The sequence below is a fragment of the Canis lupus genome, unplaced genomic scaffold (genome assembly GCF_011100685.1).
Source record: "Canis lupus familiaris isolate Mischka breed German Shepherd unplaced genomic scaffold, alternate assembly UU_Cfam_GSD_1.0 chrUn_S998H1165, whole genome shotgun sequence".
In the NCBI taxonomy this organism is placed as follows: domain Eukaryota; kingdom Metazoa; phylum Chordata; class Mammalia; order Carnivora; family Canidae; genus Canis; species Canis lupus.
In genome coordinates, this window is record NW_023331968.1 from 1 (window position 1) to 13,016 (window position 13,016).

The window sequence follows — 13,016 nt, forward strand, 5'->3', positions numbered from 1 at the left end:
CATGAGACATGAGAGCCACAGCTCAGAATCCACACTCAGCACCATTTGTGCTTCTTCCTCTCTCTCTCTCTCTCCGCCCCCCCCACTCTTGTGCATATGCACTGTCTCTTTCTCTCTCTCTCTCTGTCTCTTTCTCTCTCTCTCTCTCAAATAAAAATAAAATATTTTTTAAAAATAAATAAATGGGTGAGAAGCCTGGAGGCCACTATCTACATGCCACTTCTGTGTTAGTTTGGTTTTAAGATGAGAAGCCTTAATAAAGTCTAAAAGGACTACCAGGACTTGTGCTCTCACCTCTACCTAATTTACAGGCCGATTTCACTCTCCTGAACCTTCTGCCTGTGTCTCCAATCCAGCAAAGTCTTCCATGTTTCTGAAACATCAGTTAGTCACATTCTGTCCCTTCAACTGACAAATGTATCTTCCCTCCCTTCCCCCTTCCTCTTTCTCTCTTCTAAGTAATCCCAAGTTATTCTTTAAAGGTCATTTCAAATGAGCTCGTCAAAGAAGCCTTCCTCTCCATAATTGAAATCAGGTGTCAAGTCCCTCCCTAAATTTCTCACCTCAATCTTTAATTTTCCTCTGCAGTACTTTCCAGAGGTTGTGTTAGGCAGTTATTGATGACATTCTCTGTTTAATATCTGTCTTCCCCCTCCTCACTTAAATCCTGTTTTTAGGAGTTGGGCCTGGCTCCCTGTTGCCCAGACCTATCAAGTGCCTTTCTCCTAGTACAGGTCCAAACACTATCTGTTGAATGAATAAAGTAAATAAGAGAAAGACTATTTTATGTCATGCCTTTTTCCCTGTCCATCCCTGCCAGAAAACTATTTCATTCACTTGTTCAATACAGAATTTTTTTATTCCTCTGATGTGCCAATGTTTGTGTGAATTTAATAATAAATCAGACATAGACTCTTTCCTTGAGGTCCATAGAGTCTAGTGGGGCATAAAAGATAGGTTTTCACATGCCTGTTACAGGAGCCTGTAAGGGAAACCACAAACTTTGTCTGTAGGATCAAATTTCTGTCCTCCACAGTTGTCAAAGAAAGACACTGTCCATGGTGGGGGTGGGGGGCCCTCACAAGAGGCTGTGTGACCTCCTGAGTCAGTTGGATTTGAATCCTTCATATTATGTCACGGCTGCTTGGATTCAGAGTCCAACCTGTATGCGCAGGAGCCTCCTAATCTGTAAAACCATCAGTTTCCTAGTGGAAAGGGAACACTGTCTTCATGTAACATGTTTTTAACAGGCTCCTGTAGGTGCTTTGACACTGAAGGAGATGTCCAGGTGGCAAATCAATGGTTAGTATCACTAACCATTAGGGAAATGCAAGTGAAATCCACTGTGAGATATCACACTACACAGCTATCAGAATAGCTAAAATAAAAAATGACAACACCAAATGTTCGTGTGGATGAGGGGAAACTGAATGACTCACACAGTACTGGGGAGAATGTGAAATGGCACAGCCATTCTGGAAAACAGTTGGACAGTTCCTAAGAAATAAAAAATAAAACTATAAAAAAAAAAAACAAAAACAAAACAAAAAAACATACCTAGCATATGACCTGGCTCTTCCCATCCTGGGCATTTAGCCCAGAGAAGTGAAGACTTCACGCTGACACAAAAACCTGTACACAGATGTTTATAGTAGCTTTATTAGTGACAGCCAAAACCTGCAGACACTTCGAACTCCTTCAACAGGTAGTTAAGCAAACTGTGATACATCCATATCATGATGTACTACTAAGGGACACCAGGAAATGAACTGTGAATCCTTGCAGCCATCTAGATGAATCTCCAGTTACATCAAATGGGAAAAAGGAAATCCCCAAATTTCATAAACTATGTGATCCCATCTGTATAACATTCTTGAAATGGCAACATTATACACATGGTGAACAGATTTGTGATTGCCAGGGATTAAAGAGGTGGTGGAGGGGGAAAGAAATTTGTGTGGTTGTAATCGGGGAATAGGAAGGACCCTTGTGGTGATGCAAGTGTCTCTGGAAGACTCCATCTGTAAAAAAACTGATGTCATCTCTCTGTGTTATTTATTACAGCTGCAAATGAATCTACAGTTATCTCAAAATAAAATGATTACTTTTAAAAAGTCAAAACTTGGAGGCCAAGATAAGGAAACCAGTATGTCAGTTTGGCAGTTACAACATGAGCTTTGAATATGTGACATCATAATGGCAGTGACCGCGGACCGCTGCGGAATCTTCAGGCTTCAAGCATTTGACAGTACTCTGCCAAGTGCTGTAGACTCACTCGATTTCCCGTCCCGCGAATTGAAGAGAAAAGGATGTTCCCGTCAATCAGAAAGCACGCTGAGCTTACAGGTGGACATTCAAGGCTTCAGCGCATGAGGTAGTCTTCTGATCCACTATTTCTGACCATCCAAACAGACCGGCAATAACAGGAACTGTTCTTTTCTTTTGTTTCCTCTAATACATAGAAACTAATTAGTAACTCCAGCACCAGCTTCCTGAGAAGCTGCTCCTGTTCATAAGATTCAGTGCTGCTGAGCAGAAGGGAGCAGGCTTTATACATCCTTGGGGGAGGCGGAGACACTTTCTTGGCTCCATGAGAGAGCCAACTCTCTCTCTCTGTGAGACAGTTTTCAGTGGGTCTATGAAAATACCTGTCCTAGTTATGAAAGAATTTTTACACTCTGCTCAATTGAGTTGTTTTATTACCTATTTTGACCAGGAAGTCCTGTCAGAGCTCAGCCAAGTAATAGCTAAACTCTTGTGTTCAGAAACTTTCTGAGGTTTCCAATATTTTTGTTGATCTTTGAGAATTTTTACCCCAATTTTGAATATTGAATTAGATAAGATGGGGGTCAACTTCCAGGATCTTCAGTTATCTTCATTTTATCTTAACATAAAAGCAATTTGTAATTAATTCTTCACACGTTGTTTTATTTTATATTAGGCCACAAGTTGTCCTGTTTGTTGTTGTTGTTCATTCTCCTTCTTGTAATCTGCTCTACCTTTGGCTTCTTGGCTCTCGCCTACCTAATGGCTCACAATTAGCTCTGCAGCTTTCTCCACCACACCTCTAAGTGTTCGCATGCCCAAGGGCTTTGTCCTTGAAACTGTCCTCCCTCTGCATCAGTTTCCCAAGTGACCTCACCTCTTTCTATAGCTTTCTGTAACTCAGGGATCCCTGATTCTGAGCTCTGGAGCTCTGCTTTGGGGGTTGAGACTACATTTTAGTGTTGTGTGAACCTTGAAACTTGGCATTAAACTATATTGTGTATTTGACCAGTAACTAACTGCTCTGTGTTTGATGTCTTGCAGGAAGACCTCGTCTGTGGAGGTGGACACCCACAGCGAAAGCACTACATCATCTGAGGGTGCCACTCGTACCTTGCTCATCCATGGCCCCGTTGAGCTCAAGAAAGGCTGGAGGAGGCAGAAGTGGCAGCTTTTCTTGTACAGCGATTTATTACTGATGTCTAATACCAAGTAGGTGTACCATGTTTCGTGCTCTTGTGAATCTCAAAAAAATTGCATTCCCATTAACCCTTACTATACGAAAACATAACATTTTTTCCCTTTTGTGTTTGCCAATGCTTGAGTCCTTCATTCCATGAGTACTTCTGGAGGTCTTGTTTTGTGTCATGTCCCTGCAGCAAATACAATTGACAATGTGACAGACCAATGTCTCTCCTGCCTGGGACTTACAAATGATAAAATAAGAGGGGGAATGATAATGATTAGTGCTGCTGATAGAAGGTGGATAGGGGCTGTGCGGAGAGGGTGGGAACGTGTTAGAGAGGAATAGTCTAGGAGGGCCTCTCTGAGGTGGAGCATTAAAACCAAATCTATGAGAGGAGAAGCAGCCACATTCCCAGACAATGTGCCTGAGCCATCGAGGCTGAGGGACTTGCAGGTCTACGTGGGTACAACCTGACCCTCAGAGAGAGGGGCTCAGGGAAGCCTGATTTGACTAGAGCCCAGAGCATAGGCCATGCTATCAGATATGATACTATGCTCAGGGGTCTAGTCACACAGGGTCTTCACAGGCCATGGTAAAAAAGTGGAAATATTTTGCCAAAGGATTTGTAATTAGGGGACTGACCAAATCTGATTTATATTTCCAGCAAATTTTTCTGACTGTTGCTAGATAATAGATGGATGGGTAAGCAAGAGTGGAATCAGAGAGAGTAGTTAGGGGAGGCAATAGTCCTGATGGATGGTATCAGGGCTCTATCTTAGCAGTTTAGTAAAAAGGAAAGATGGAGCAGGGTAGCCCGGGTGGCTCAGGGGTTTAGCTTCGCCTTTAGCTCAGGGCATGATCCTGGAGACCCAGGATTGAGTCCCACATCAGGCTCTCTGCAGGGAGCCTACTTCTCCCTCTGCCTGTGTCTCTGTTTTTCTCTCTCTCTCTCTGTGTTTCTCATGAATAAATAAATAAATCTTTTAAAAAAAAGATGGAGCAGATAGATGGAATGTAGGAGAAAGAATTGACTGTGTGCATTTTCCTCTCAACCCTGAACACAAATGCATTGAATATCCAGTCTAGAACATGATGATTGCTCAATAAACGTGTGGGAGCAGGTCATGGAAGGTCACCTGTTTACTTACTCCATCTCTGTTTGCATTATTCACAAAACGTGGAAGACCAAGAACACTCCCACAAACAAAATATCAAGAAGTTTTTTGGTCATGAGAAAAAACTAACTCCCTCTTTTTTTTTACTGCTTTCACCCTAGATCTCAGTTATGCCATGTCATAGGTACGACATGCTAGTAATAATTTGGCAAAATGATATACTCATCTGAGTTACATTAATAACAATTTATCAGGGGCTTACTACATGTCAGATATTATGCTAAAAACTTTATGTACCTAATTTTGTCCAACCTTACAATGACCCTGTGAGATGGGAGTATTTTTATATTGGAGAACCTTGATGCTCAGAGGTCTAATGGATCTGCCCAGGTTACCATATTAGTAATGGACAGAGTCTACATTTGAAATCAGGTCTATTTATTTCAAAGCACAGGCTTTTATTCACTATGTGATGCTACCATTTCTATTCTCTTTTTTCCTGAATTTCATACAACATTCCATGAACACCTAGATTCTTTCATTATTGAAATCAACCCTTCCTTTACATTGAGTGAACAACTAACTCCAATCTGCTTGGTAAGAAATAGATCAGAATGCTTAGTGAATTGAAAAATGAAGCAAGTATAGCTATCAAAAAAATCAGAGTCAAAGATAGTAGTAAAATATATTTGAGACTAGGGAAATTGCCCATAGATGTAACCTTGAAGGTGGTGATGTCATAAGGAGGACAAAGAGAAAAGGAATGTCCAGGCCTTGGCATGAGGTCCATATGAAAGACTCTCTTCCTCCTGATAGAAGGCCAAGTCATTATTTTAAAAATGCAGACTAGTTACCATTCTCTTTATTTAACCAAGGTGAGTATGGGAGACCAAAATATGTGGGATGCATGCTGGGAACCACACTAGGAACATCACAGATGCCTCACCCACCTGGGTTTCTCAGTGATTGAGCATCTGCCTTTGGCTCAGGTCGTGATCCCTGGGTCCTGGGATCGAGTCCCACATCGGGTTCCCCACAGGGAGCCTGCTTCACCCTCTGCCTATGTCTCTGCCTTTCTCTGTGTATCTCTCATGAATAAAGAAAATATTTCTCACAGCCCTCCAAGGCCCATATTTTTTATCATCCACAGGCTGCAGAGATGAAAATGGGAACAGAGGAAGTCTCAGAAATGGTCCAGTCATACATAGGGAAATCATGCAAGAGATTCCAACCCAGGCCTGCCTTCATCAGAAGGCCATGTTCTTCCTTCCATACCATGTTGTACCCTTCCATCCTTAGCCCAAGAGACATGCTAACAAATAGCAAACTCATTTCCTGGTTCTTAGGACCTTGCAGACCACTCATATTCAATTTACAAGGGGAATATGTTCTTCTTCTTTTCTTTTATCTTTGTAATTATTATAGCATTAGGGACAGGAGAAGACTTTCCTTTTCTTACTAGAACTATTTATTGTCCTGGGTGCTGCTTACCTCTCAGCCGGTTTTACAGAGCCTATGATGTTCTACTAAAAAGATTTTTATATAAAGATAGTGTTGTTTTTCCACTAGAGAGTTGCATCTATTGAAGGGCTGAATTTTTATTTCGAATGGTTCATTATGACAAAACAAGTTGAACATTTTTCATCTTTCACATATTGCTTTTGAGATATGTCCTTATGTCTACTCAAGGGTTTTTATGTGACAAAATCTTTATCAATTTATTTGTTAATGTTCTTTGAAAGAGACTCAGTTCCCAAAAGATTATCTTATATACTTTATATTATACATTGGTAATATTAGAAAATGTAAGTGATCACAGGCATGTTAATTTCATATTTAACCCAAGGTCTTTGATATAGAGAGAACACAGATTTTTAGAATTCCGAGTTCGGGATATCATCATGGTCAGGTTCTGGTAAGAGCTCTTTTTCTGCTTGCACGCGGCTGCCTTCTCACTGTGTACCCCAAGGCATGTCCTCAATGCATGTATGTACACACATACAGATCTCTCCCACTTCTTACAAGACCATCCATCTTACTGGATTAGGACCTGACCTTGATGATCCCATTTAAACTTAATTACCTTCAAAAGCTCTAGCTCCAAACATGATGATACTGGCAGAGAGGGCTTTATGGTAAGAAGGTGGGAAAGCAGTGGGAGGGAGACACAATTTCATCCATAGCAGTAGCAAGCAGCACTTAATGCTTGCCACAATCTTTAGAAAACTACTATGAGATCATTCCCATAGTAAATATTTTGGTATATTTTTGATCACTGTTAATATGAAAAAATTTACCTTTTTTTCTAGAAGGAAAAAACTAAGAAGAAATAGCCCCTGAAATAAAAAAACATATTTCATCCCTGTCATGCCTTGGTCTTACATGGAGGAATCAATACCCTCAATCAATCTATTCAAATGAATAATCTGAGTTTAGTGCCTAATTTTTACAATTAGCCATAAAAAAGGGGGTAGGCTGACCCAGGTTCCATTTTACCTCAGCTCAGCCTCAGGCTTCAGCTGGAGACTCTCTCATCTTTAGGTTGACACTACAGAATTTAACAGAAATTGAATAGTTGATTAATTTCTACCTATTTTTCAGTCAGAATTAGTGAATTTTGGCTTGTGTGTAATAATGAGGGGAATTAAATGTTTGTTTCTTCACAAAGAAATTCTATTTCTCTTGTTGTACAAGATGTTACTAATAGTGAAAATTGGGGATTTTTCTCACTTCTTTCATACACTAGAAACTTGTGTTCACAAGAATTGAAGTCAAATGGAATCTTCCTTATCATTTTTGGTATTCATTAGAATACTAAATAAGTTATTTTTCAAATAAAAATTACTTTAAAAATTAAAGTACTTTAAAGTACTTTAAAAATTAAAATAAAAATTACTTTATTTTTAAGAACAGTATCTACTTGGGGCCCTTGGGTGACTCAGTGGTTGAGTGTCTGCGTTTGGCTTAGGTCATGATCCCGGGGTCCTGGGATCAAGTCCCTCACCAGGCTCCCCAGAGGGAGCCTGCTTCTTCCTCTGCCTATGTCTTTGCCTTCTCTCTCTCTGTGCCTCTCGTGAATAAATAAAAGAAATCTTTAAAAAAGAAAGAAGAGTATCTATTTGATAAAATATTAAGATATTTGTACTAGTAGAAACCCGTGAAGAATTTAGAAAAAGGGACTGAACTTAGCTCACACCCTCTTTAGACATCACATTCCTCATCATTAGTTATTTTTTTAATTTATTTTTTATTGGTGTTCAATTTACTAACATACAGAATAACCCCCAGTGCCCGTCACCCATTCACTCCCACCCCCCGCCCTCCTCCCCTTCTACCACCCCTAGTTCGTTTCCCAGAGTTAGCAGTCTTTACGTTCTGTCTCCCTTTCTCATATTTCCCACACATTTCTTCTCCCTTCCCTTATATTCCCTTTCACTATTATTTATATTCCCCAAATGAATGAGAACATATAATGTTTGTCCTTCTCCGACTGACTGACTTCACTCAGCATAATGCCCTCCAGTTCCATCCACGTTGAAGCAAATGGTGGGTATTTGTCATTTCTAATGGCTGAGTAATATTCCATTGTATACATAAACCACATCTTCTTTATCCATTCCTTTCGTTGGACGCCGAGGCTCCTTCCACAGTTTGGCTATCGTGGCCATTGCTGCTATAAACATCGGGGTGCAGGTGTCCCGGCGTTTCATTGCATTTGTATCTTTGGGGTAAATCCCCAACAGTGCAATTGCTGGGTCGTAGGGCAGGTATATTTTTAACTGTTTGAGGAACCTCCACACAGTTTTCCAGAGTGGCTGCACCAGTTCACATTCCCACCAACAGTGTAAGAGGGTTCCCTTTTCTCCGCATCCTCTCCAACATTTGTTGTTTCCTGCCTTGTTAATTTTCCCCATTCTCACTGGTGTGAGGTGGTGTATCATTGTGGTTTTGATTTGTATTTCCCTGATGGCAAGTGATGCAGAGCATTTTCTCATATGCATGTTGGCCATGTCTATGTCTTCCTCTGTGAGATTTCTGTTCATGTCTTTTGCCCATTTCATGATTGGATTGTTTGTTTCTTTGGTGTTGAGTTTAATAAGTTATTAAGGAATGTAGAAATGAAATAAAAAATGAATTTAATTTGGTCAAAAGATGAAGATGACTATTAACTCACTGTCGTGAAATGACGAATAGTTACAGAATAGACTATGACCCCTGCTCCCAACATTTGTAAGAGAATGCCTCTATCTTAGAACAGAGGATATCTCCCTAGAATTCTGCAAAACTCCCCAGTTCACTGGGGCTTACCTTTTGGCATAAAGATTAAGGTAGTGGAAAGCAAGAAGGACATCATGTTAATACAACTATAATAAATGACTATTTTTAGAAATAAAAACTGCAGTTCTCCTCCTCTTCTTCTTAAGTCAGTTTACAGTAGATTATCGCTTTCTAATTTCTGCTGAGATAATCCAGTTGGGTCAGTGATTGAGAGTAAAGAAACACAGTAAGACCTTAGAAGAATCTATTGAAGTAAAAGCTTTGTTGTAACACGTTTTAAATATTTCCAAGCTAGCAACTGGCTTTATTAATATAATGCCTTGAGATTTATCCTCTCACTCCCAATATAAATCCCATGAGAAAGCTGGGCTGATGGCTCTGGGGACAGAAATGAGGCTGAGGGTAGGAAAGATGAAAAGGTTACTTCACGGTCAAGTGGTTACAAACATGGGCTTATGAGTTAGGCTGTCTGGGTTCAAACCCTGTCTCCTGCATTTGACAATTTATTTAAACTTTCTGTGAGTTTCCTTATTTGTAAAATGGAGCTAATAGAGACCATCTAGTGTAGTTGCTTGAGGATTAAATTTTTATATTTATATTTATAAAATATTTAGAACAGAGCTTGGCATATGATAAGTGTTCAAAACGTTATAGGAGAGTAGAAACCACACTCTGGGCTCTAGGATCATTCCTTGGTTCAACTAATCCTGGTGCTTTATTGAACTAAGGTTATTGGATGGCTTTTTCCAGGTCAATGTATTTGGAAGTTTCCACACAGGATCTTAGGTGTCTGTATATACACAGATACCTATATTAGAAAGAAAAAAATCTGTAAAAACAAGCAGATACCTGTCTATCATTCCCCTTGGGCATATATTTTTGACATGACAATGCCTTTTGAATTACTATCTAGAAAAATGATTTTATCTGTTAATTGACTATGTTCCATAAAAATCTTCAAGCACATAGATACAGGCACTTGGCTGTAATGTTGAAATAAAAAAATGTTGAAATAAAAAAATATGGAAAGATATTGGTATCCATCATATTTATATTCATTGTGTCCTAAGCTTTGAATCTACATTATCCTTCAAGTGGGCTTCCTAAAAGATTATTTTTATTTCATAAATCCCACTGAAGAGTTTTAGCTCTAATTTTTCCATGAATCAGTGGAGTCATAGGGATTTTTGCACATGAGGTGTCTTTCATCTCAGTTTAGTTCAGTGTTTTCCACATGTGTTTCTGAATACTAAGGAGTTCCAGAGTGGAGGATCCAAGTTCCCCAGGCATTCCTTATAGGACTTGTAACTGTTTAAATCTCAAGCCCACCTGCGAGTCAAAGTTGTGAATTAACCAAATTAATCAATTAATTAATCAACCAAAATAAATCAATGGTGGTTTTTATCTTTGAGGTCAAAGAAGATTAGGCAGAAATTATCAAAAACCCATTTCACCCCTTCTTACCCCTCAGAGAAATGGGAAGTATCCATGACTTACATATAAGACCTCCGAACCACTGATCTTGGATTGATTGATGGACAGATGGATGGATGGATGGATGGATGGATGATTTTTCAGTTGGGCTCAGTCTGTAGGCTAACAATTTTTTTGTTTTAGCCAGAATCTATGGGAAAATGGTATGGACAAAATTTTAAGAAAGCAAATTGAAAATAACCTATGCTTTAAGGGCTAGAAAATATTTTTTAAATTAAGGTTGAAAGTAACTTTTAAATCTTTCTGATCCAAGCTTGTTTTTTTTTGTTTTGATTTCATCTCTCTCCCTCACACTCTTTAAAAGATTTATTTGTTTGTTTGTTTGTTTTTTATTTATTTATATTTATTTATTTATTATTTATTTTAGAGAGAGAGCAAGCATGAGTGGGGGGAGTGGCAGAGGGAGAGAGGAAGCCGACTCCTCATTGAGTGGTGAGCCCTACACAGGTGCATGATCTCAAGAGCCTGAGATCGTGGCCCAAGCCAAAACCAAGAGTTGGATGCTTAACTGACTGAGCCACCCAGGTGCCCTTGGTTTGTCTCTCTTAAGAAAAAAATTGTATAACTATTTTTATAAGTCATGTATCATGTACCTTTGTTCAGCCCCTCAAACACTTTTTGAAGTATGCAAGTCATAAATGAATAATTAACTGCAATAATAGCCATAAAATTATGTGTAATAGGTAACAAATCCAGCAATAGCAAATGAATTAATGGTTTTCCTACAAAGCTCTAAAATATACAGTGGTTACTCAACACTCACCATTCAAAAATATGGCTATTTGCTGCCATTAGAGTGTTTTCAGTTTTCCAAGCCAGAGTTTGCTCAACACACACATTGCAAAGGCCCATCTAACCATTTGCTGTGTGTGCACAGAGGGTAATAGAGATGTGGGAGACCTGATTTGCCCCGGAGCAGTGAGAACTGGTCTCTAATGAACACAGCTGTTCCCATAACATTTTGAAATGAACTAACAGAGGTCATGTTTGGGATCTTTCTAGGTATAAGAAAAACTTTAAGATAAAAAAAAAATACCACTGAACACCATGTGGATTGCCAACTGCATGGATACAGTGGGAGATGCCAACATCAGTTCTGGGAGGTCCTTTGTGTTGGGCTGGCCCACGGTAAACTTTGTGGCCACCTTCAGGTAAGACCGATGCCTTGGTGTCCTGTATCTACATGGCTTGAAAAGGATAACATTGAAATCTATTGTCTACCAAGCTGGTGACTCACTTTTTGACCTCCCATGACACTTGTTTTGCCTTGTACTTGGCCTAAGAAGGTGCTTATATCCACATGGAAACAAGTAGATAATGTATAGTGGGAACTACTGGAGTAATTTCCTTCAGTTTTGATCAATGGTTTTTCAAATGGGCTCTATAGCCACTTGAGGAGTTAGGAGTTCTAGTTCTGTGGAAGGAGAATCAACAGAGTGAGGTTCAAGGTCTCCTCTCCAAGATCCTGCCCTCTGATTCCCAGGGAGTATCTGCATTTTTAAATCACCGGAATAGATTTCTTGAGCAAGTACTATTAAAGGGTCCAATTAAATTTGAAAAATTGCTTTTACACTCCCAAGTTAATTCCCTTAACATCAGTATGTAATTATACAAATAAATTGATCATGCCGTTGGATACTAGGTTGCCTGAATTGCTGTGTACAGATTATCTTAGTTGGTGACGATCTAAAACAAAATATGATTCCATTGAGTAGAGTTTAGTTGTGTAAGACACATTTTTAGGCTGACAAGAGGATGGGGAATGTGGATCTCGACCCTGGATATCCTGAGCAGACACCTCTGAGTTTACAGGGATCATGCCACACTTGCATCTCTGTTTGAAACATCCACACCCCAAGCCTCATTCCTGTTTTATGCGGTTGTACTTAACACACTGCTTTCTTCTCCTCACCCCACTCCACCAAAATCTCACAGGTCATCATAAATGTAAGACAACAAAAATCTTTACAAGTTGTTAATTTATTAATCCTATAATGCAGCTGTTGAATTAATGAAAAATTTTCAAATCTTATTAGGAAGAAACATGTATTTATATCCTCTCTGCAGGTCTTCTTTTGCATAAAGATCATCAGTTCCCATTGCTTAATATCTTCTCCAGGTTGCAAGTGGAAGGAAAGAGTTTCAAATGGGAATTTTAAAAAAAAGGGAATATATAAAGTGTTTGGTAGGGGAGTGTCCAAAAAAAAAATTTCCCCCTAATAGGAGGAAAATGTGGAAGCCATTTAACTATTAGTTAAAAAGGCTGTATAAATAGATAGAAGGCACATATAACAACATCTGGCACCTAATGCTTTTGTTATTGATTATTATTACTGTTCTGCGGATTGGCATGAGTAACTAGAAGCTGTGTCTATGCACCTAGGCAGGTTGGGACACTAAATGGGCATTCTACTTTCTTGATGCGACAGGTCCTGAAATGGTGATGGAGAGGGTGGGGAGTAGTGTTGCTGGTAGAATTATAGAATGTGACAGCCACTGTAGACAGTTTGATGGCTCCTCAATAAGTGAAACAAATTACATATGACCCCAGACACATATCCAAGAGAAAGGAAAATATATGTCCATGCAAAAATTATACACAAACGATTGGGGGAATCCCTGGGTGGCGCACGGTTTGGCGCCTGCCTTGGCCCAGGGCTCGATCCTGGAGGACCCTG

At 39.5% G+C, this 13,016-nt stretch overlaps 1 protein-coding gene across 1 annotated transcript; it reads left to right on the top strand.

Moving 5' to 3' along the window:
* Positions 1 to 1,550: 1,550 nt before the first annotated feature.
* LOC119879521 (rho GTPase-activating protein 20-like) lies at positions 1,551 to 5,807 on the top strand. The gene is made up of 3 exons (XM_038589755.1): positions 1,551 to 2,374; positions 3,310 to 3,477; positions 5,717 to 5,807. Exons 1-3 carry the CDS (start codon positions 2,310 to 2,312, stop codon positions 5,727 to 5,729), a joined length of 246 nt encoding a protein of 81 aa, XP_038445683.1. The 5' UTR covers positions 1,551 to 2,309; the 3' UTR covers positions 5,730 to 5,807.
* The last annotated feature ends 7,209 nt before the right edge of the window (positions 5,808 to 13,016 follow it).

Excerpts from the sequence above, each read along its gene's own strand:
- LOC119879521 (XM_038589755.1), top strand. The coding sequence starts at position 2,310 with ATGTTCCCGTCAATCAGAAAGCACGCTGAGCTTACAGGTGGACATTCA. Across the intron at positions 2,375-3,309 it reads TCAAGGCTTCAGCGCATGAG|GAAGACCTCGTCTGTGGAGG; the intron begins GTAGTCTTCTGA and ends GATGTCTTGCAG.